The sequence below is a fragment of the Oncorhynchus tshawytscha genome, linkage group LG25 (assembly GCF_018296145.1).
Source record: "Oncorhynchus tshawytscha isolate Ot180627B linkage group LG25, Otsh_v2.0, whole genome shotgun sequence".
NCBI classification, from domain to species: Eukaryota; Metazoa; Chordata; class Actinopteri; order Salmoniformes; family Salmonidae; genus Oncorhynchus; species Oncorhynchus tshawytscha.
In genome coordinates, this window is record NC_056453.1 from 14,755,003 (window position 1) to 14,780,360 (window position 25,358).

At 42.2% G+C, this 25,358-nt stretch overlaps 1 protein-coding gene across 1 annotated transcript in view; it reads right to left on the reverse strand.

Annotated features, from left to right (window-relative positions):
• Positions 1-25,358, reverse strand: part of pcdh15b (protocadherin-related 15b) — a 214,316-nt gene that overhangs the window by 158,099 nt on the left and 30,859 nt on the right. The window contains exons 3-5 of the mRNA XM_042305961.1: positions 10,379-10,496; positions 5,341-5,355; positions 3,961-4,026 (exon numbers count right to left, since the gene is read on the reverse strand). Coding sequence (XP_042161895.1) covers positions 3,961-4,026; positions 5,341-5,355; positions 10,379-10,469 — 172 coding nt within the window. The 5' untranslated portion in view covers positions 10,470-10,496. The remainder of the gene's footprint in view (positions 1-3,960; positions 4,027-5,340; positions 5,356-10,378; positions 10,497-25,358) is intronic.

Consider the following 25,358-nt stretch of genomic DNA (forward strand, 5'->3'; position numbering starts at 1 on the left):
GGTCCTCACCAGACATCACCGGAAACAACGTTGCCTATGGACACAAAGCCACCGTCATTGGACCAGACAGGACTGGCAAAAAGTGCTCTTCACTGACGAGTTGCGGTTTTGTCTCACCAGGGGTGATGGTTGAGTTTATGGTCAAATGAATGAGTGCTACACCGAGGCCTGTACTCTGGAGCGGGATCAATTTGGAGGTGGGGGGTCCGTCATGGTCTGGGGGGGGTGTGTGTCACAGCATCATCAGACTGAGCTTGTCATTGCAGGCAATCTCAATGCTGTGCGTTACAGGGAAGACATCCTCCTCCCTCATGTGGTACCCTTCCTGCAGGCTCATCCTGACATGACCCACCAGCATGACAATGCCACCAGCCATACTGCTCGTTCTGTGCGTGATTTCCTGCAAGACAGGAATGTCAGTGTTCTGCCATGGCCAGTGAAGAGCCCGGATCTCAATCCCATTGAGCACATCTGTTGGATCGAAGGGTGAGGACTAGGGCCATTCCCCCCAGAAATGTCTGGGAACTTGCAGGTGACTTGGTGGAAGAGTGGGGTAACATCTCACAGCAAGAATTGGAAAATGTGTTGCAGTCCATGAAGAGGAGATGCACTGCAGTACTTAATGCAGCTGGTGGCCACACCAGACACTGACTGTTACTTTTGATTTTGACACCCCTTTGTTTAGGGACACATTATTCCATTTCTGTTCGTCACGTCTGTGTAACGATTGTCTTCTTCTTCTGATGAGGAATAGGATGGATCGGACCAATGCGCAGCGTGGTAAGTGTTCATGTTATATTTATTAGAACAGAAACACTAAACAAAATAACAAAGAGAGTGAAACTAAAACGAAATAGTCCTGTAAGGTGCAGCAACACAAAACAGAAAACAACTACCACAACCCAGTGGGAAAACAGGCTGCCTAAGTATGGTTCTCAATCAGAGACAACGATTGACAGCTGCCTCTGATTGGGAACCATACCCGGCCAAAACCAGAAATACAAAACATAGAATACCCACCCCAACTCACGCCTTGACCAAACTAAAATAGAGACATAAAAAATGAACTAAGGTCAGGACGTAACAGTCTGTGGAACTTGTTTATGTATCAGTTGTTGAATCTTATGTTCATACAAATATTTACACATGTTAAGTTTGCTGAAAATAAATATAGTTGACAGTGAGAGGGTGATTCTTTTTTTAGATTATATACAGTACCAGTCAAAAGTTTGGACACGCCTGCTCATTCAAGGGTTTTGCTTTATTATGACTGTTTTCAACATTGTAGAATAATAGTGACATCATCAAAACTATGAAATAACACATAAGGAATCATGTAGTAACCCAAAAATTGTTAAACAAATCAAATATATTTTAGATTTTAGATTCTTCAAAGTAGCTAACTTTTGCATTGATGACAGCTTTGCACACTCTTGGCATTCTCTCAACCAGCTTCATGAGGAAATGGATTGCTTTAACAGACAGTGAGTCACGTCGCCGTGGCTTCTATATCAAGCTGGCAGACAGGCATTGAAGTATTCAGTTTCTGCCCGATTGAACGTTTCCCGAGAACGGTTGGAATTTTTTTTGGGTTCCAACCACTGACTCTAACCAGCACCACCACCTTGGGGAGCTGTAGACAGTCCTGGTGACAAGGTGAGGGGAGCTGTCTGATGATACCGGGGTATTTCCGAATACTAACGGTATGATTTTCAATACAGTTTAAAACTTCTTAGGGATAGGGGCCAGTATTTTCACGTCTGGATGAACAGCATGCCCAAAGTAAACTGCCTGTTACTCAGGCCCAGAAGCTAGGACATGCATATAATTGGATAGAAAACACTCTAAAGTTTCTAAAACTGCTAAAATAATGTCTGTGAGTATAACAGAACTAATTTGGCAGGCGAAACCCCGAGGACAAACCATCCAGGGGAAAAAAATTTGAGGTCATAGTATTTCCCATTGGTTTTCTATTGAAAGCCCTATTTAATAGGAACCTGGTTGCAGTTCCTATGGCTTCCACTAGATGTCAACAGTCTTTAGAAATTGGTTGATGTTTTTCTTTTGAGAAATGAAGAAGTACGGCTGTTCTTTGTGAGTGTCACAGATGGATTCTACTGTTTGGTGTGCGTGAACTGGAATGCGCTTGTTTTTATCCGGTATTGAACACAGTATATACGATTATTTACGTTTTAGGATACCTTAGGTTGGATTAGGTTGGATTAGGAACGTTGTTTGAAATGTTTGGACCAAGTTTACAGGTAACTTATTAGAAACTTTGTAGTCATGTTGGGCGAGTTAGAACCGGTGTATTTCTGAATCAAACGCGCCAAATAAATGGACATTTTGGGGATATAAAGAAGGACATTATCAAACAAAAGGACCATTTGTGATGTTTCTGGGACATTTTGGAGTGCCAACAGAAGAAGATCTTCAAAGGTAAGGCATTTATTATTTCGTTATTTCTGACTTTTCTGTCGCCACCTGCCTGGTTGAAAAGGATTTTCATTTGTTTGAATGCGGGGCGCTGTCCTCAGATAATCTCATGGTTTGCTTTCGCCGTAAGCCTTTTTGAAATCTGACACTGCGGCTGGATTAACAAGAAGTTAACCGAAAATATAAGTGTGGTACATCAAAATAAAGGTTATCTTGAATATTGATATTTCTGTAGTTTGAATTTGGCGCTCTGCAATCTCACTGGATCTTGTCAAATCTATCCCGCTAACGGGATTGGCGCGGGAAGGAATCACTAACAGGTTAAAAATGGTTTTTTTGTTTGTTGTTGAGCTGCTTAAGTTAAGTATAACTATAAAAAAAAATGAAAATGTGTAATAAATTATATGCAGCTCAGAGCTCCAGCTATGCATTTGGTTTGCTAACTTGGCTAAATGTCAAGATCAAGCTTCTTGGTTACAGCAGAGACATTCAATCCCCTTCTGGATCAAGATCCCTGTTGCCTAAATTATTTTGTGTGTTGAAATAGCGCCCCTTGTTTGCACTTCTGGTAATACCGTATACCCTGGTATCGTATAGAAACGGTATGATGGTACGAAAATCTGGATACCGCCCAACTACTGCTGATGTCCATTGCCAAGAAGCAGCAGTGTGGAAAAGCCTTGATGCTCATTAGGCAGTTGGTAGCTAAAACAACAGCCGGCCACTGACTTCCGCTTATACCTGTCAAAATGCATCAGTAATGTTCAAACGGAATTACAGGTAACAACGAAGCCCAGCCCGGGCCACCACACCGAATACTGAGTCTGGAAAGAAGGGAAAGAGGGGAAGAGGGAGGGAGAACAGAGAGATCTATTACAGCGAGGGGCCCCTGGCTGTGCAGCATGCTGAACACCATCTGTGATGTTGCTGCCAGGGACCGGCCCAGCGTGTAACCATCAAGGGAGGTTTTAAGAGGGAGAGAAATATGGCCACAACAACGAACAGAAACAGCAGCTCCACTCATTAGTGCCTCCCTCCCTGGTGGGCACATTTAAATTCACCCATAAACTGGTAATGGCTTAGCCCTCAACTGAGGAAAACAATTAGGAAGTGGAGAATGTGGAGTTTAAGTGGTAAACACACACATGGTGAAAAACCTCCAGAACAAGAATTTTGTGAACTATCCATTTGTCTGTTTTATTACATGGGAAAAGGCAATGCTCTTTGAGGTGTGAGGAGCTTTTCATTCCCTGCGACTCAACCAGGGTTTGTGATTATTTATGATCCCAGCTTCCGTTACATTTTAATAATTTAGAAGACGCTCTTAGGCAGAGCGACTAACAGGAGCAATTAGGGTTAAGTGCATTGCTCAAGGGCACATCGGCAGATTTGTCACTTCGTCGGCTCAGGGATTCGAACCAGCAACCTTTCGGTTACTGGCCAAACGCTCTTAACCATTAGGTTAACTGCCACTTCTGGCATTGGTGCATTGTTTCAACAATGCTGCATGTAAAGAATACATACCATTTGGACTCTCTTCATCTATGGCAACAATTGTGGCAGGTGGTCCAGTCCTGGAGAGTTTGCATTCTGAAAAAAAAAGAAGAAATGACATTAACCTGTAATCTCCTGTTACGCACCATTACAATTTACAGTTGTACTATGACTAGAAGCCACACAGGACGGAACATTGAATGGAACTAAGCTATATAGATGTACTGCCATGGGGGAGAATAGAGGGAGAATATGAGCAAAGTGCACAGTGGTAATGACATATGACTTCTTTATGAGCAGTATGAGGCTATTACCGGAGGGTTGGTGGGGGTAAATACACTTTTAGAAAAAAGGGTTTCAAAAGGGTTCTTTGTGGAGGGATAGCGTTCTACCAAGAACCGTTTTGATCTGAAGAACCTTTTTTGGAAGACAAGGGTTCTTTGTAAGGCAATGGGTTCTACCTTGAATCTTTAACATCCTAAGAACTGTTTTTGGAAGAAAGGGTTCTTTGATGATTCTTTGGAAGGCAAGAAGGGTTCTACATACAGTATAACCATATATCATATTTCCTAGCATGCTCTATTTCAGGGGGATTTCCAGAATTGTTTGTTTTAATAGATGTGTTTTGGCATGTTACATTGATTGATTGATACATTTTATGCTACACAAAGATAAATAGCATAGATTTTGCTAAACTAATCCAATCTGTTAGTAGTTGTACTCATTACTGAGATGGTTGTTCCAGTTTACATGATCGAGGTAGTTTCAGTATTCAATCTTCCCTAACTTGGCAGTCATTCTGAGTGCCGGTTGCGGGTGATATAAAATCCCACGTGTTGGATATCCTAACTCTGGCTAGATTCTAATAGGAATGAATTAAACACCACTTTGCAAGCCAGCATAATGTGACTTGCAGGCTTGATGTTGCCTGTAAACCAGGAGTTTCTTAACACCACTGTGTTATAACTAGGCCCTCAAACAAAGGCCTTTTGATATATGTAATGTATTGTCATAAATCATTTAACTTGAAAGGCTAATAAGGCTGAGGAAGAACCCTCCAAAGATACGTGTATTTTTAGAACCCTTCGTAGATGGTTCTAGGAAGAACCTTTAGATGATAAAATTGTTCTTGGTAGAACCCTTCATAGAGGGGTCTATAGGAAGAACCTTTCATAAAGTGTTCTAGATAGAACCATATACAGGGGGTTCTATGAAGAACACTACATAAAGGGTTCTAGGGAGAACCCTCTTCAAAGGGTTCTACCTTGCACCAAAAAGGGTTCCCCTATGGGGAGTAACCGAAGAACCCTATATGGTTCTACTGAGCACTTTTTTTCCCCTGAGAGTGACTGCTAGAGTCAGATCACAGAGAGACACAGAGAGAGACAGGGAAAAGATCCATCGTCTTACCATCATACTGCCAGTCTGGAGTCAAAGACAGTGTCATCAGCCAGAGAGCAGAATAGAATGAAGGAAAGAAAAAGACGAGCAGGGAGTCAGAGTTCCATAAGATACTTGAAAGAGTACAAAAAAAATTGGTAAAAGTGATGGAAGAAAAAGTATCAAAAGAAAAGTACAGAAACTTTGTAACTTTGAAACAGAGATGTGAAAGTTCACATTATAGTACATTATAGCACATTATAATCCACCACTTGCACCTCAAAACACAATCTCCACCGTCCTTCCTTTCCTTGCCAAGAGCTACAGAATCAGTTATAAATCAATTTATGATATAAGTGCAGGTGGACTTGAGCAAGTAAACATAAATATCTCAGCATCAAGCCCACTTTGACACCAGCCAAGCCCACTTTGACACCAGCCAGGCGACTAATTAAGCTATTACCTCAAAAAACATTTCACCCCCTTAAATTTTTCCCCTTCGCAGATCAGTATGCACAAACATTACCCACAACCCACTATGGTAGATTTACAGTCTAGCACAGAGCAGTGGGACGAGGCTGTGGTGGTGGAGAGGCATCTGAATAAAGTGCATCAGTGAGTAATTTGATGAACACCGTTCCTGGGTGGCAGGCTGGGAGAGATCTATTGCATCATGGGACTGCATTTGTTTTACGGGGGGGGGGGGTGTCAGTCTCACCCCATCACTCCCAACCTCCCGGTTTAAGACACACACCTCCCGGTTTAAGACACACACCACAAAATATGAATGGCTAGTTATGAGACGACCGACAGCTCGGTATAAATCACACCGCATCAACACAGTGTTGAATTCCCCCTGAAAGAAAGGGATGTGATCACGGGGGAAATGGTTTCCTCAGGGAGGGTGCACTTGCTGGATTATTACTTTTAAAAAATACAACTATTCATCTTCCCAACACAATAGCCGTTTGCAGACGGCAGTGGTAGTGGGTGAGCAGTGCCGCCAGTACGTTAAACACTAGGAAACCATTGCTAACTGACAAGACATCAAAACGCTCCAGCCCCCATATAGACAGCTCCAAAACGGTCTGGGACTTGAGTTCGCTCGATTATGTCGGTTTGTCGTATCTGGAGAATGGATGTATGGACAAGCAAGGGGCAGCAACAGATGAGAGATACATTTAGAGTCCTTATGCTTTTAGGTCCTCTGTGTGGCTGGCCTTCATAAATGACTAATTACCCACTAGCTGACTAGAGTTAAATGAGTCACATGACATCAGAAAAGCTGTAACCCAACAACCCCCTGGCAACTGTGGCCCTCATATCAACGCCAGCTACTGTAATGCAACAACCGTCTCTACGGGAGAACTAAAAGATAGTGTGACGTTGAAATATTCATGGAGGGGTGTTACTTCTATATACTAGTACGCAAGAACAGAGGGACTCCTGTCTGTGATCGACTTTCCAGATTCCAAACAGGCACAAAGAATGTTTTGATCAATTGTTTGGGACTGTTCAATAGCCAACCGCCGCCTATAGACACAGTATCCAATTTCACCTACTGTTTGAAAGAAAAGGTAACCAATATACCAGTTTCCACAAAGGCATGTATAATTTGTATGTGTAGGCCTACAGCTACGAACATCCTGATGCACACCGTGTACACAATCCAACGTCATGTTATTGCATATTGTAATATGATTGCTATTCATTAATACCAGAAAGTATATTTAAGTAGTGAGTAACAGGCGGACATTTTGAAACATCTCCTCAAATGCCATAGTGGGTAGCAAATGCCTCAATAAGCAGACATTCAGTAAGCAGATTATCTATCCAATCATCCAATAACAAATCCACGACTTTGTACGGATGCCCAAAGTCAAAAGGAACAGTCCCCTAAAACCTGCTCCAGCCAAAAAAGCAATCTCCAATAAACTGATAAGTGTACCTAAATCTAACAGTGAGAAATATACTTGTATTTGATTTGCTGGATTCAGCCTTATTTGAAGCGACACCAGTTTGGACTTGAGGTTGGTGTTATTATAGCCATTGGGGTCACTACCTGACCAATGACACTCTGCATTCAGATGTTCTCTCTCCACAGATCATTGGTTCAAAGGAGACCACTAGGATTAGTATTCTATTTCAGAATAATGAGGGTGATGAGATCATTGGCTAACATCTGACCCTCTAATTGGTTAAACGGTTAAATGTTTCTTTGACCCTGCAGGTGTAACATTCCTCCCATAGAAATATAATGGACTAGAACAGATATCCCCATTTGAGTCAATGCACTGCAATTCTATTTCTATGCCCCCCTTGTCCTGATATGGCACCAGAACATTGGCTGATGACAAAGTGGAGCGACGACGTGTGACAGTGAACTTTTGATGTTGAAAGAAATCCCTGCATGTGCCCGCTCCTCTAACTGTGATAACCTGTATGAGAGATGCTGTTATGAGATTGGACCGACACCATCCAGAATAATCGCCACAGAAATCAATAGCCAGCTATAAGGAAGCTACCTGCACAAACTCCAGGTCAGCGAGGTTAGATTTACTCCCAGGACGAGAGGCCATTCTAACCACGTTATTTCTCCTCAGCCCATTCAAGAGAAATACAATGTAAAGGGGAGTGGGTTGGTAATGAGTTGGGGGTTTTTGTATGTGAGGTGAATTGGATACGAACAGAGTGTATGTGAAATTGATAAATAATGATAAAACACAGAATGTGATGTCCATATATATATATATTTTTTTTTTAAACACGCGTAATAGAATCAGTAACAAATACAATTGCGGAGAGAACTTCACTAAACAATAAGTGCTTCTACCATAGCATATGATTTTCTAATCAAAAACATAATGCAAAATATTAATGGATACAAAGAAATATTCAATATTCATTCCAGAATCCACTTACAGTCCACCGTTCCTGTACCATGAATAATTTCATACTTCACTAATGTTTCAGTTTGACTTTGAATTAAAACTCTCAATGGGGATAAACACATTAGGATATGATATTCAGAGTTTGTCAAACCACCTTTTGAAGTCAAAGCGTCATGAGCACAACAGGTGGCAGTGCCTGACTTATTTTGGGCATTCATTTAGCCCGTGCACACCCACACCACCACCCATCCCATTATCCATTTCCATTATCTCTAATGAAGCAGAAAAAAAACATGCAAATCCATTCTCACTCACTCACTCACTCACTCACTCACTCACTCACTCACTCACTCACTCACTCACTCACTCACTCTCTCACTCTCTCACTCTCTCACTCTCTCACTCAAACGGAGGCTGGCAATGCATGCTCCCCTGATAAAATGAGTTCTGGAAGTTCTGTCAATAATCTGATCTCCACCATCAAATAGTGTGCTACTGTGCTTGGCCTGAATAGTAAACTGGTGGGAACTCTGACAAACAAACCAAAATACAGGAATTGAAATAGATTTTGTTTTAACTCATAAACCTCAAAAAGAACTGAGGGGAGACATAACTAAAATATTGATGAGAGTAGTGCTAATAAAACAAGTGAATGTCCTTGATAGTTTGCTGTGAAGTTAGTTTGTTTTTCTCATGCGATTTTAAAGTAGGTCTATAGAACGATATATTATTATTCCTATGCACAGATTAGCTATACACTTATATTGATATGTACAGTATAGCCAAGAGGGGCGTGTGGCACATAACAGAGAGATAACTATCTGGATAAGTGTGTAGGTGTGAGTGAGACACTTTGCATGCCTGGGCACCTGAGTGGTGCTGCTTAGTGCTCAAGGGGAACCAACCTCCATTCCCATTAATACACAGCGCTGGATCCACGGGATGATCCCCATACTGAGACACATCCATACATAATGCAATGGAGAGGAATCCCACTCTGTCACCTAAGAGGGGAAATTCAACTTTCTAACAGGAGAAATAGAAGAAGAGAGAGAGAGACAGAGAAGTAGGTAGAGAAAGAGAGAAAGAGGTAGGTAGAGAGAGGAAGAGAGAGCGAGAGAGAGAGAGCAAAGAAGAGAGCACGGGCCAAAATTAGGACTGTCTTGTAGGTGACACTGATCACTGGCTTAAGATGGTATCTATTGCTCCATGGCAACCACAGGATGAGGATGCACTCATTTGTTTCTGCATTAGAGTTGCTTTGCCAGAACACACTTTTTTCTTGCATCCATCTCCTACAGTGACAAAGTGATATTTTGAAATTGGAATAGGAAGTACTTGACCATGAGTAGTAATGTTATGTCACAATCTAGGCGTTCTGTTTGTCCCTACATGAATAGACAGACCAGGAACTATTTTCCATCACTGATATGCAGCATGATGATCATTCTAGTTAGAACAACACTAACTACAGCCTCAAAACCGTATGCCCTAATGAAATCTAAATTGCACTGTACATCAGAAAGTGACTGATTTCTGAAGCAGAGGTGAAATTCACATTGGGCCAAGGTGAGAACAATTCATTAAAGTGTCAGTCATTCAATTGATCAATTTGATTGATTAAAAGTGTCCAACATTGGTGGCCCAACACGATAAATCAGTTAGAAATAGACATTTCCCTTTTTTCTTTTTTAAAAGGTCTCATTTTGAGCGGATTCAGACAGACGGATGAAGGAGCGTCAATAAATCAATAGTACATTTCTGAATATTCAACTCCATTCAGGCACTGGTCAAATGTGGAGGCAGTAGCATCCGTGACTTCACTGACATCAACGTAAAATATGCTTCCATGAATCAAGTATCGCCACGTAAATCCAGAGGAATCTGTCAGGTTGAAAGTGAATCAACGAGCCAACGGCTGCAACTGAGCAGGAGTATAGAATCAGAGCTTATCAACTGGGTGGAGGCAGTTTGAACATATCAGTTACGTAGAATCTGAGACCATTAATCAAATACAGTGGTACAAATGGTATAGAAATACAAAATGTTCATCAAGATAAACCCATTCAGTGTATTTTAGCATCTGGGTATTCTGAAACAAAAACAAACAGGCATATGTGGTTGTATATTCACCTTGTTTGCATAGAATATAGGTACTTGAGGTGTGGAGGACTTACCATCTGTGTCTTGTGACAGGCAACACGTGGCTAACAGCAGAAGTCCTATCCATATTCCTAACCATTTGAAGTGCCATGACCTCATTTGCATTTTCGTCAAGCGTTACTGCGTGCCCACCTGGAGGGAGAGAGAGAAAAGAGAGGGATGAGAATAACCTTTTCTGTCGTGTATATCATAAGGGCCAGGGGTTGAGTTCAACAGCAAAAAATGACCCTTGACCCTATTCACTAGATCTAAAACGCTACATAGCCAAGTGATAATTAATAGGTGAACTCTTGTAGATCCAAACCTTGACATGAACATCCACAACACAAAGCAAACAGAAATTGTCATGGTATCTTTGTCATGGTATATAAAAAATATATTAAAAAGTTACTTTTTCATCATTTTATCTCCTTACAACTCTCTACAACATTTGCCACCGTCTCTCAAGAATTCGGAAAAACCGAACCCGAACAGGTGAATTACAGGTATTCTGAAAGGAATCCGACACCGGGGCTTTATGAGTCAGTCCATTTCAAAGGAAATTTCCCATCCAATTTTACCTTTGGGAAACAGTCTTTTATCGAAGGGCTATGGGTGTCTCCTGTCAAATTCAGGTTCTCTCGTGTAATACCACCGGGGAGGAACTACATTTAACCTTGCCCTTTGAAGTAGACAGTGAAGTTGATAGGTGTTTTCCACCTGAGAGACACAGTCCACAATACAGTATAGCTTTGATGTTTCCTCCATCATGGATGCTCCGTGTCTTCAGTGGTAAACTTATTTTACTGTATGAAAACCAGGCTTTGCCAGTTATCCCTGCACTACTGATAATATACCACCAAAAAAAAAAATGTTTTGGGGAAATATATTGAGAGGATAGTGAGAGGATAATCTTGTGGTCGAAAATACATGAAATTGCTAAAATGCAGGAACTGTGAACTTATGACCTTGTGGATCTCACAGACGGTGCAGAATGCAAGGTTTTGCATTATACTTCACGGAAAAGAATTCCACTGAAATGAAAAGACACAAAGCAATGAACAACGGAGAAACGCACTGGATTGAAACACTGTTTCAACGGGAGATACTTTGGCAGAAAGAGTCCTGAGCTATAAGGAAGAGATACCAGACAGGCAGAGACAGATCGTGACGGAGGCTTTCAAGCCAACCGATTCCTTTAACGTCAAGGCCCTTCTCTTTATGAACTGATCGCTCCACAGTCATGCAGGCTCACTGATCATTATGCATGGTCTTTGTTCCTCTCAACCAAGAACTTCTTTGGGAGAGACAAATACAAAATGTAATCCACTCTATTGTCAGAGTGGATGCATCTCTTTCCCCGCTGTAGTTCTTTCCTCAGATTAAAAAGAGAAAAGACCACGGACAACCAAGACTCAAAAGCAAAATGAACACTAGTGTTTCAAAGCCTTAACGCCAAAATGTGCCTGGTTTTGTCACGTTTTCAGAGCTTTTAATCTACAAAAAAGGTAAGACCATAGAGACAACGTTTTGAAAAACATACAGTACCAGTCAAAAGTTTGGACACACCTTTGAATGAGTAGGTGGATCCTAACTTTTGACTGGTGCTGTACATCCACACACACATACACTGAACAAGCGCACACATGCACACACGTACGCCCACACACACAAACACACAAGCATGCACATACGCCGACACACAAACGGCAAACATCTTTCCCAGTATTGATAGGTCTCAATAAACTAATGGCCCAAAACAGTACCTTTCACTTCAGCATTAATCCCGGAGAGTAACCATGTGATTGGCTCAACCTTCCAGCAGCACAATCTCACAAAAAGGCTCAACATCTACTCTAACAACAACTACCTTTTTCTTAATATTCTTTGAGAGGGAAAGCTAATATATTTTTGTAGATTAAAATGATTTCCCAATATTTTATAAATGTGGAAAAAGTTGGCATCGGAAAAGAAAAAAAAAACGATTATTTGCTCCCTGCTGGAGTTTCTCTTGAATAGGCTGTTGGTTCGTCCTGTAATATAAATGTCTAGAAATTGGAGGAGGCCGGAAAGTAACATGGTACTAAAGTCACCAACGTGTATTGCCTCTCTAACAACAGTACTCAGAGGAGGAAGCTGAGAAAGCAGACAATGATCCGCTAGGTAATGGACCACGTTGAACTTGTTAACACTGTTAATCCATTTCTGTCACCGGCGTTTCACTAGCTACGTGAGGAGACACGCCATTAGCCTGGCGCGCTACCTAACGGGAAACTACTCATTGGGAATAATGAAGCGGATAGGTTATGTGATGTGGCAGAACTGGAAATAACACTGAAGGATTACTCTTTCCGGTAATTACTCCATCAGTAAAAATTGGCCATCTTTACCTTACCTTAGTTTTTCAGTAAAAACTCGATAAACCTTTAAACATATTAGTCTGCCCAATAGCGCTCTGCTGTCTTGGAAAAGAAAATATGAAATATTTTGTCAACAAAAAGTTACATCTTATTACTGTATTGGGACACTGTGTAATGGTCTTGTAATGGTCTTGCCCAGGGAACTGATATCTATTAGGATGGTGACAGTTTCCCTCCATTATCCACAGTGAGAGGTGATCAGGCAGGCCTGGGTTGTAGTGGAGCTGCAGCCAGAGGAGATTGGCTGCAAGCTGCAGTCCTCAGTTGGCACTAATGCCCGTCACTAACACTAACACCAGAGCACCTTGATTTACTTCTGCTCATTACTCATGCAAGAGGGCATCTCTGAATCATCCACAACTCTCTGTTTGTCCTCCAATAAAGATCTCCAAGCTCTGCTAAAGCTACTGAAGCCTAAGTGATAAGACAAAGAATGCAAAATGAAGGCAAGTAAAAATATGAATAATTGATTAGATTCGGTATATTATTTGTTAAATTCTTTGAGTGTTTTTCCCTTATCAAAAAAGCTGTGAATGACTCATGTAGTTGTTCAGGGATGAATAAGGGAAACAAATTAATATAATTAAGTGCATTATAATCCAGATTGCCACAAATGAATGCTCTGACTGGAGTGCTTTGTGTTAATCATAATGAAAAAAAATGTATGATGCAAAGTAAAGTGGGCCTGCGTGCCCTGTGCATCCCCAAAACATCCATACAGTACCTCTCTAGGCTTATTCTCATACTTGCAAGTGTTTTTGAGCATAATGTCCTCGACACTGTGCTTGTGCTATTTGTTCTACACCACATGTAAGTAAACTAAAGTATGCCAATGGATATCATTAGACTACCCTTTTGGGTAGGGGGCAGTATTTTCACGTCCGGATGAAAAGCATGCCCAAAGTAAACTGCCTGTTACTCAGGCCCAGAAGCTAGGATATGCATATAATTGGTAGATTTGGATAGAAAACACTCTAAAATGATGTCTGAGTATAACAGAACTGATGGCAGGCGAAACCCCGAGGACAAACCATCCAGGGAAAACAAATATTCAGCCTACCACGGTTTTCAATGGCAATCACTTTTATTATAAGGCAAAATCCTCCCAGATTGCAGTTCCTTGGGCTTGCACTAGATGTCAACAGTCTTTAGAAAGAGTTTCATGCTGGTTTTTGGAAAAATGAGCCAGAAATTGTAGTTTTTCTAGGTGGCTCCAATTTTGGCTGTAGTGTTTCCAAGCGCATGGAAGAGAGCGCGTTCTTTGGTATTTTTCTCCGGTAAAGACAATAACGATTCTCCGTCTTAAATTGTATCGTTCATTTACATATAAGGATACCTAAGGTTAGATTGTAAACATTGTTTGACTTGCTTGGAAAAGTTTATTAGTAACGTTTGGGATTCATTTTGTATGCATTTTGATGGAGGGAAACTGGGTGGATTATTGACTGAAGCACGCCAGCTAAATTGAGTTTTTATGGACATAAAGGACATTGTCGAACAAAAGGACCATTTGTGATGGATCTGGGACATTTTGGAGTGCCAACAGAAGAAGATCAAAAGGTAAGGCATTTTTTATAATCGCTATTTATGACTTCCGTGGCGCACCTGCCTGGTTGAAATGTGTTTTTCATGCTTTTGTACGCGGGGCGCTGTCCTCAGATAACCGCATGGTGTGCTTTAGCCGTAAAGCCTTTTTGAAATCTGAAACAGTGGCTGGATTAACAAGAAGTTAAGCTTTATTTTGATGTATTACACTTGGGATTTAATGAAAGTTAAATATTTATCATTCTAAAGTTTGAATTTCGCACTCTGCAATTTCACCGGATGTTGGTCAGGTGGGACACTACTGTCCATAAGAAGTTAATGTAGCACTGCAGAGGGCTGCAGAACAATAAATGGCAGCCCTGAAGGTATCCCAGTACTATTCAGCACCATGGACCGCAATCCTAATAGCACCAGTACTATTCAGCACCAAGGACCGCAGTCCCAATATTACCAGTAATGTTCAGAGCCATGGACAGCAGCCCCAAAAGCACCAGTACTATTCAGCACCATGGACAGCCGCCACATTAGCACCAGTGCAATTCAGCTACATGGACAGGAGCCCCAAAATAACTAGTAATATTCAGTGCCATGGACAGCAGCCCCAATAGCACCAATATAATTTATAGAGATCTCCTTGTATCTGTGCCATTATAGCTCTATTTGTCACATGCTTCGTAAACATCAGGTATGGACTAAAAGTGAAATGTTTAATTTTTTACTTTTTACTTCCTTTTCCAACAATGCAGAGTTAAAGATAAGCATATTTTGTTGACTTGCAGCCAGTCAAGATGCTCTCAATGGTGCTGCTGTAAAACTTTTTGAGGATCCGAGGGACCATGCCAAATCTTTTCAGCCTCCTGAAGGAGAAGAGGTGCTGTCGTGCCCTCTTAAAAACTGTGTGGGTGTGTGTGGACCATGTTAATTTCTAGGTGAGAAATTTGAAGCTCTCAACCCGCTCCACTAAAGCCCCATTGATCTGGATGGGGGCATGCTCGCCCCTCCGTTTCTTGTAATCCACAATCAGCTCCTTTGTCTTGCTGATGTTGAGGGAGAGGTTGTTGTCCTCTGACCTCCTCCCTATAGGCATCCTCATTGTCGTTGGTAATCAGTCCTACCGGTCGTGTCGTCAAACTTGCAAAAGTTGATGATTGTGAGTCGTGGGTGAACAAGGAGTACAAGAAGGGACTAAGCACACACCCCTGAGGGGCCCCGTGTTGATGGTCAGTGTGGTGGATGTGTTGTTGCCTACCCTCAAAAGTCAGTGAAGACACGAGCCAGCTGGTCAGCACATGCTCCGAGGACGTGCCCTGGTATTCTATCTTGCCCCACGGCCTTGCGAATGTTAGCTTCTTTAACCTTTTCACACGTACCAACAAATGGGTGTGATCATTCTATAGTGGTCCCTGTTGCGTACGATCAAACCAGTGTGATTAGGACGCTTGATTAGAATGCTTATTTAGAAAGTACATTTTCAATTGACCCAACAGTCAGCATTTGAGCTAGCCACACTGTTTTTTATTCACAGAAACACTGCGGTGCAGTGCCTTAGAACGCTGCATAACTCAGGGGTCCCCACAAATTGATTTTAACAAACAATTGGTCCCCCCAAAAATGCGTCCCTCCGCTGAATTTCAAAATCCCGATGTGGCCCCTGAGCCAAAAAGTTTGCCCACCCCTGATCTATATGATAGCACCATTACTAGTCAACACCATGTACCATAATAGCAGCCTCAGTAGCACCAGTATATCTCCAGTACTGTTCAGCACCATGGAAGGCAGCACTAATTGCACCAGTGCTATTCAGCACCATGGACGGCAGCCCTAATTGCACCAGTGCTATTCAGCACCATGGACGGCAGCCCCATTAGCACCAGTCTATTCAGCACCTTGGACAGCTGTCCCATTACCGCCATCCCTTTAGGCACCATTGACAGTACCCTCCACTATTTTTTCAGCATCACGTGCAGAGTAGGCTGGTCAGACAAAGTTTGGCAGCTTGAGCACTTATAAAATATAGATTGTTTTTGATGGGTGTCCTCCTAACAGACTTTTTCTAAGCAGAGGAAGAAAAAATCTGTGAGCCCGCCATCGTATAAAACAACTTTCAAAGCTGACTGCTTCCAGAAGAACATTTGGTTATTTTGGTGTGTTTAAGGAAAAGGGGCTCTCAATAATAAAGTCAAAGAAAAACTCATAAAGTGAGGAGGAGACAAAGACAAAAGCCTCGACTGAGTTTTAGGAGAACTTTAAAACAGAAACAGACTCTCATTCACATGCTCTGTTTGAAGGTCTAGCATTCAACCTCCATGATAGAGGTCAAACCTCTCCATCAAGTGTTCTGTTCTTCCCTTCTGTCCTCTGGATGGAAGTGAACTGACTCCATGCAGGTTTGGGGAGAATGGAGACAGACCGAGACAGCAAAGACTATTTGTTTTAAATGACAAGCTTATTCAACGAATACCCGCTTTCATTCTTTTCTCCCTGTTCTGTTCACTGCTACTGGCTACAGATTGGTCTAGGTGGCAATGATGGATGGATGCGACAAACATCCCTGGACAGCTAATTAAAGAAACCTCATTTGATAAGGGGGCTCCAGACTTAAAGAGCATTAAATGCAGGGCCTGAAAGCAGGCTGAATCCAATTACCCATTGTCCTTAATGGCAGAGAGAGAGAGCTTATAACAAGCCATTGGCAACCAGTCTGACTGTGTATGATCCAAAAATGAATTTTAAGGCTTTTAAAAAGATATAGTAATTTAATCTAAAATTAAAAATGGATACAGTCAAGTGCTGAACTGCTCTACAATTCACTCTCTCTCTATAGTACTGGATACAAACATACAACTGAATGAGAGACAGAAATGCAATTCAACGAGTATCAGGAAACAGTTAAATGCTAAGAGCGGCTTGTTGACCCTGACCAGGAAGTGTCCCGACTTTTTGACTCACTGAGATTAGTGATGAGCCCATGGCAATGTGTACACATCTGAAATGGTAAACACGATGATGTGGCTAAACATCAGAAGTGAATTTGATGTTACCATTTTTATCTTACACTTGGAGAAGGTTACCATCACTAACAGCCCAGAGGTTAGGCTTAAGAAACTGGAGAACTCTTGTAGTTCAGCATGTGGGCCATTGATAACAGAAGTTTGAACCCAATTGTTTTTGTACCTCAATGGATGAGGTCTACTACTGGGCTGTGTGTGCAGGCTGACACTTGAGGTCATATGAGCTAATATGACACTGATATATCCATAATATACAGTTAGGTACACAACTTATGTTGGCTAATCATGAGTTCACTCATATTAATACTGACATTATGCATACAGTAGCTAGAGGGTGTTATGGATTGGAAAATGAGGCTAGTCTAAAAAAAAAAATGCACATAAACTCATAAGTGTTCATGTAAATCCAGGTACTGTGAGCCTAAAGAGAAAGTCTTCCTTGTCCACAGGGCTTGGCTTAACCGGATATGGTAGATATTGCAGATGGTACGGCGGGAAGGGTCACTGCACCCATTCCGTTTGAACTGCTTTTGACGAAAGTCTGACATAAATGCTACATAATAAGGCATCGGCGCAGAATATTTGATTCTTTCTATGAACACTGGGAAAATGCTGCAGGGAGAATATTCATATTCCTCATAAGACATCCAAATGTGAGTGTCTTTATTATTTTGCTCCTGCTAAAAACAGACACCGAATTCGGGAAGAATTGGCAATTAAACGTTGCCTTTTTTCTTTTTTTTAACGCTGTAGGCTACCCCTATTTTTCAAATATCAGTTTGGGACACTTTCATTTGCAATTAAGCTACTTTTATCTTACATCTACAAAGACAAGGCAACAGATTGTTAAGAATGTTCCCAGTAATTGGATGACCCGTTGCATAATCCTGCGAGCTCGATGTATGACGGGATAGTGTAAATGTAAGCTTGATATAGAGAACTACAGTATTGTAAAGCTTTCATTCACGCGAGTGCTGTTGAAAAAAAATGTCAGATTAAACGAATTCCATATAGTTCTGCAGGTATGGGATAACTACATTCACGTAGCATAAGTGGTGTCGTGTCGAGGATAACCGGCTACACGTTTGTATGTGTTCTATAACGCGCTAACAGTATCCCCAGCAAAGTAATAACTAGGTCATATCGCAAAGAATCGTTCACCCAGGATGACCAATCTATGAATTTGACAAATAGTGACAACCAGTCTGTGAGATAAAATACACCGACTTCAGTAGGACGGTGCAATAGACGACTGGCACATAATTCCGTAAATCCCTATAAGAACGCATGTTTTTCAAAACATGTTTTTCTTCTCAAACAGTAATTGGCAGAAAAGGTCTTACCATATTAGCTCTAAAGCCATGTACATCCCGTTCATATAGTGCTTCTTAGGGCAAAGCGCATCCCTGAACATCATCAGGAATTCTGCCACCCTCTGTCTTCTTTGCTTTCCCGTTCCCCGTTCTAGAGTGACTTTCAGAACCAGAAATCACTACGCCTCCTACGAGAAATGGCAAAGTAGCCAGTGTGGAATTTGCTCGTATGAATTGATGACTTCGACTATTTGAGCGCCTAAACAGTATTCCCCTTGCGGTGCTCTATGTATTAATCTGAGCGTCGCTGCTAAAAGAGCAAATGTCCCTTGGGGCCATGCATTCACACCAGCACTAGAACGCCGTAATCTAATTAGCACACAAAAGGCACACTTAGATTATATGCGCAGAATACGGTACATGCGCCCCGCTGCGGACAGCGCACTATGGGCAGACCAGACAGAATTCCACACAGGCTACAACCAAGCATGGGCTGTGTTGTAAACCCTATTAAATGAACTAATGACTCCTCAACGTGCGTTTCATGTTTTTGTAATGCCAAGAGCCGGTTGACTATTGTGTGGGTGCAATACTGTAGCCTACACCTATGGGCCACGCTTGCCAAGTTGCGTGGAGGGGGGTGCAGTGCAATTATAGCTCAGTGGCTTTACCTATCTGTCCATCTGTTCAGTGAGTAGGATTACTTCAAATTCTGTTGCGCCAGGGTATTCAGAAATACATGGACCAGTAGTAGTAGTAAGCGGCCCTCAAATCGACTGTGATAAAGTCGAGCAATGACACAAAGGTGATGTATTTCCTTTGTGTGAATGATGTAGAAACTGATGGACAGGATTATGGGGGGGGCATGGTTGGTATTCATTTCAAATGACACTTAAAATGTAGGATGTCTCAGTCACAAGGCAATAAAAAAAAGAAGATAATGCAGTCTGTGGTGCAATAGTAGTCCTAATGATTAGGAGGGAACTGACATCATAGATATTACAGATTGAATGATAAGCATTTTACAATTTGGTAAGCTCCACACTTTGCGGATTCCATTTGGAAAGCAGATGTTTGTTTCCTACAGTGTCAGATTGTTATTTAATTAATCCTGATATAGGATTTATTGTACACACCTGGGAAGATCAATTCAACCATTTATTTTAAAAACTCTCGGACTTGAAAATTACCCTCTAGAGCATGACAACATGAATTTACAACTTCAGATGTTTACTGTAGTATTAACAAAACGAAAGGAGTTTTGTGAGGGTAATGCCAATCTAAGATGCAGGTGCCTCTATTACCTTAGCAAATCAGCAGACCGAAACCATATAACATCCACATCAATAAAAAGGTAAAGCAAAAAATAAACAACCTTCCAGTCTTATTTATGGGAACTTGACACATTACAATTCTATCCCGATGGCAATGTGCCAACAATAAGAGAGCCTTCAAAACACAGACAGAGAGAGAGAGAGAGAGACAGAGCGAGCGAGCAAGAGAGAGAGAGCGAGCAAGAGAGAGAGTGAGCAAGAGAGAGCAAGAGAGAGAGAAAAGAGAGCAAGAGAGAGCAAGAGAGAGCAAGAGAGAGAAAAGAGAGCAAGAGAGAGCAAGAGAGAGAGAGAAAGAGAGAGAGCAAGAGAGAGCAAGAGAGAGAGAGCGAGCAAGAGAGAGAGTGAGCAAGAGAGAGCAAGAGAGAGAGAAAAGAGAGCAAGAGAGAGCAAGAGAGAGCAAGAGAGAGAAAAGAGAGCAAGAGAGAGCAAGCGAGAGAGAGAAAGTGAGAGAGCGAGAGAGATAGCGAGAGAGAGAGATAGCGAGAGACATAGAAAGCAAGAGAGCGAGAGCAAGCGAGAGAGCAAGCAAGAGAGAGAGCAAGCAAGAGAGAGAGCAAGCAAGAGAGAGAGCAAGCAAGAGAGCGAGCAAGAGAGCAAGAGAGAGAAAGCGAGAGAGAGAGAGAGCGAGAGAAAGCAAGAGAGAGAGATAGAAAGCAAGAGAGCGAGAGAGAGCAAGCGAGAGAGAGAGAGAGATAGCGAGAGAGAGAGAGCGAGAGAGAGAGCGAGAGAGATAGATAGTGAGAGCAAGAAAGCAAGAGAGAGAGCAAGAAAGCAAGAGAGAGAGAGCAAGCGAGAGAGCGAGCGAGAGCGCGTGCGAGAGAGAGAGCGCACAAGAGAGAGAGAGGGAGAGAGAGAGAGCAAGAGCAAGAGAGAGACTATAGGAGCCAATCTACAGACAGGCAATAAAGATTTGACAGACTCTGCCCAACGCAGAGACTAAATGTACTCTTCTCATGGTTACTGAAATTATACAGGCCTCAATGACGTCTTCAATTGGACTGCCTGGTTTTGTTGTGCCAGCAATGATGAATGTGTTATTTGGAAAGCAAGAATGGCAATAATGGTACACTACTAGGTCATTTGTACCAGTGGCTTTCACCCTTGCAGATGAACACAGGGTTTTGGATGCACCGTTGCCTCACATTATAATAAGGCAATGTGTGGACCTAATATGCAAATATCCCTGTAAGTAATGGATATATGTACACATTTCTAATGTATGATGTAGTTACTGACTGAAATTAAAATGTCACATTTTCAATTAACACAGAAACCAATCCACCCTCATATAAGCTAGTGGATTCATGCTTGAAAGGTGTAAAACCCTGATATGAATATATTCTATATGATCACACAGCCCCTGTATCACAGCCTGAAGCTAATGAAATACATATGTTCAGGCCTTTTGCGCTATATGTTTAGCCCTCAACTCTCCATTTCAAAGACCCACAGCAAAAAAAATGGCAGCTGTTCAACAATATGTCATTTTGCTTCACAAAGGATTTAGTCCATCTCAAGTTCAATGGACACAGAATACAATTCAATGTGCGTAGCTACTGTACAGAACCACCAGCATGTAACCGCTGCCATTTCTTTTGACCTATGTTGTTAGCTGAGACTTTCCATCGGGCGGGAGCAAAGAGTGTGTGTTGGAGCTCTCCATGGTGCTGACAATGCTTTGGCTCAAAGACAGACCTCAAGGAAAACCGCTCAGTATGTTAAGTGGTGACAAATATGCTACTACTGTGTCATTGGATAATAACACATCCCAATAAAAGGGTATTTAGCCCAATGACAGTATGTAGACACAATGTTGTGTGCAAAGCTATTATGCTGTTGGAGGGACAATAGTGATTGAACACTGTCTATACGTGAAGTTGACACCCATATACGGTAGAGTATTTATGACTGCAAATCTCCACAGGGGTCCGAAGACATCAAGGTCTTGAAATCCCATCACGGTATCAGGGTCTGATCAGGGCTTAGGGTCCCTCATCGGTATCAGGGTCCCTCATCGCCGGCCACCTGTCCACAGGTTCCTGTATCTCTCTCGCTCTCGTGCTCGCTATCTCTGAGCTACTCAACAACTCTTGTAGTTCAAATTTCACCCACTGCCATTCCCGTGCATGTGGTTTGGTTGTTGGCTACATTTCTTTCTTTACATCCTGGAGCTTCAACCTGTGTCTTAGTTAGTGTAGGTCTGCTGGAGAGACATGACGCATGTGGAGGATTGTGAGGCGGGTTCTGGCTCTGTGGTCCATTATAACAGTGCTAATTGCTCCTTCTCCAGTGGCAGTTAGGTGCCCTTGGGGCAGGAGCTGGCTACAGCAGGCACACACACACACACACACACACACACACACACACACACACACACACACACAGCTTCCAAATGTCACTATAAAGTTACTGTGGAGTTGTGTGTAAGTTGTGACTTATTTTTGCCTTGGTCTCCACTGACATTGTGTGGGGAGTTCATATGTACCGTATGTGTCACGTGTGATTTGGGTGGGCATTCTATGTTTTCTATTTCTTTGTTTTTGCCGAGTGTGGTTCCCAATCAGAGGCAGCTGTCTATCGTTGTCTCTGATTGGGGATCATCTATAAGTTGATATTTTCAGTTTGGTTTTTGTGGGATCTTGTTTTCTGTATGGTTTCGTAGCCTTAAAGAACTGTGCACTTTTGTTTTTTGTCGTTGTTGTTTTGCTTTTGGTGTCATAAATAAAAAGACGATGTACGCCTACCACGCTGTACCTTGGTCCAGTCATTCTACCAACGAGAGCCGTAACAGTATGTTATGAAATTTGTGTACATTCGGTGACAGCCTACAGTAAATCTATACTTCGAGCACGATTCGTGGCTGCCTATCAAGCATAATAAAAAGGAACAAAGGACATTTCACAATGGATATGAAGATGAAGAAGTTGTGAGTACAGATGTAGAATCTTCATTTGATCACTCTTTTGTTGCTGAGAATTTTCCCGCACAGCAGGAAATGTAAACTTCTGGTGTATTCGAGTTTTAAAAAGTCTTCTGAAGTTTGTAATTTCCACTTTAAAATGTTAGACTTGATTTGCCCTAACAAAACATTTATCAAGCCACATCACCATTTCCTGGTGTAGCAAACTCGCTCAAATTAAGATCCTAGATCTGTAAGTGTCATTCATCTGTTATGTTTTATTGTGTTCCGTCCTTTTCGGGGTTGGGGGAATATTTTTAAAACCTGCTTCTTTACACGTTCCTCAGGAGAGATCATTTGGAAAGATCCACATTTATTTACAGTGTCTTTAAAATACGACCAGCCAACAGGACTCTCAGTCTGAGCATTGGAATCCTCAGATAAGAGCACTAGTACACCAAAAACCAGACGACTATTCAGTTTAGTCATGGCAACGCTGGAGCGAGTGTATAGAGAAAAAAAATGTGTGTCTGAAGTTATGAAAAGCCCAAAGTCATTATATCTGCTGTTTCCAGAGAAACTGTGAGAGGGTGATTACTGGAGATTACTACCACCTGCCTGTGCTGCCAGTCAGTGGTACCTGAGAGACCCAAGGCATACAGGGCCAGGAGCCGTTCCAGGGAACTTGCACTAATATAACTAATTACAAGTGAAGTGGAAGGACACCCAAGGTCCCCCATTACAAGGCAGCAGCACCTCTATAAATGCAGTGGTGGCAGCTGACAGATTTTGTGGATTTTTTTAAGCAATATATTTACGACCTGCTTACTTAGACACCTTTACGGCCCCACTCAATCTAAATGGCAAAGCCCATCAATTCACCATGAATATTAATGTGTGTTAAAAAGGAGCAATCTACAACGTTTTATGTTGTATACCAGCCCTGCCAATACTGTATAGAATGGTGCAGCGAACAGCTCAGGGCACAGTACTATTCCTCCCATAGCTAGTATCTAAATCTTGAGTGAACTTTGACCCTGTGAAGGGTTAGATAGGGCTCACGGTGGTTGGTCTGTGCTAATGTTAGATCTTTTTTTCTATGTTTTCAGAATATACAGTGGGGAGAACAAGTATTCGATACACTGCCGATTTTCCAGTGACATAAGTATTTGATACATCAGAAAAGCAGAACTTAATATTTGGTACAGAAACCTTTGTTCACAATTACAGAGATCATACGTTTCCTGTAGTTCTTGACCAGGTTTGCACACACCTTGCAGCAAGGATTTTGGCCCACTCCTCCATACAGACCTTCTCCAGATCCTTCAGGTTTCGGGGCTGTCGCTGGGCAATACGGACTTTCAGCTCCCTCCAAAGATTTTCTATTGGGTTCAGGTCTGGAGACTGGCTAGGCCACTCCAGGACCTTGAGATGCTTCTTACTCCTTAGTTTCCCTGGCTGTGTGTTTCGGGTCGTTGTCATGCTGGAAGACCCAGCCACGACCCATCTTCAATGCTCTTACTGGGGGAAGGAGGTTGTTGGCCAAGATCTCGCGATACATGGCCCCATCCATCCTCCCCTCAATACGGTGCAGTCGTTCTGTCCCCTTTGCAGAAAAGCATCCCCAAAGAATGATGTTTCCACCTCCATGCTTCACGGTTGGGATGGTGTTCTTGGGGTTGTACTCATCCTTCTTCTTCCTCCAAACACAGCGAGTGGAGTTTAAACCAAAAAGCTCTATTTTTGTCTCATCAGACCACATGACCTTCTCCCATTCCTCCTCTGGATCATCCAGATGGTCATTGGCAAACTTCAGACGGACCTGGACATGTGCTGGCTTGAGCAGGGGGACCTTGCGTGCGCTGCAGGATTTTAATCCATGACGGCGTAGTGTGTTACTAATGGTTTTCTTTGAGACTGTGGTCCCAGCTCTCTTCAGGTCATTGACCAGGTCCTGCCATGTAGTTCTGGGCTGATCCCTCGCCTTCCTCATGATCATTGATGCCCCACAAGGTGAGATCTTGCATGGAGCCCCAGACCGAGGGTGATTGACCATCATCTTGAACTTCTTCCATTTTCTAATAATTGTGCCAACAGTTGTTGCCTTCTCACCAAGCTGCTTGACTATTGTCCTGTAGCCCATCCCAGCCTTGTGCAAGTCTACAATTTTATACCTGATGTCCTTACACAGCTCTCTGGTCTTGGCCATTGTGGAGAGGTTGGAGTCTGTTTGATTGAGTGTGTGGACAGGTGTCTTTTATACAGGTAACGAGTTCAAACAGGTGCAGTTAATATAGGTAATGAGTGGAGAACAGGAGGGCTTCTTAAAGAAAAACGAACAGGTCTGTGACAGCCGTAATTCTTACTGGTTGGTAGGTGATCAAATACTTATGTCATGCAATAAAATGCAATGCTTAAAATGAATGCTTAAAATGCTTAAAAATCATACAATGGTGATTTTTTGGATTTTTAGATTCCTTCTCTCACAGTTGA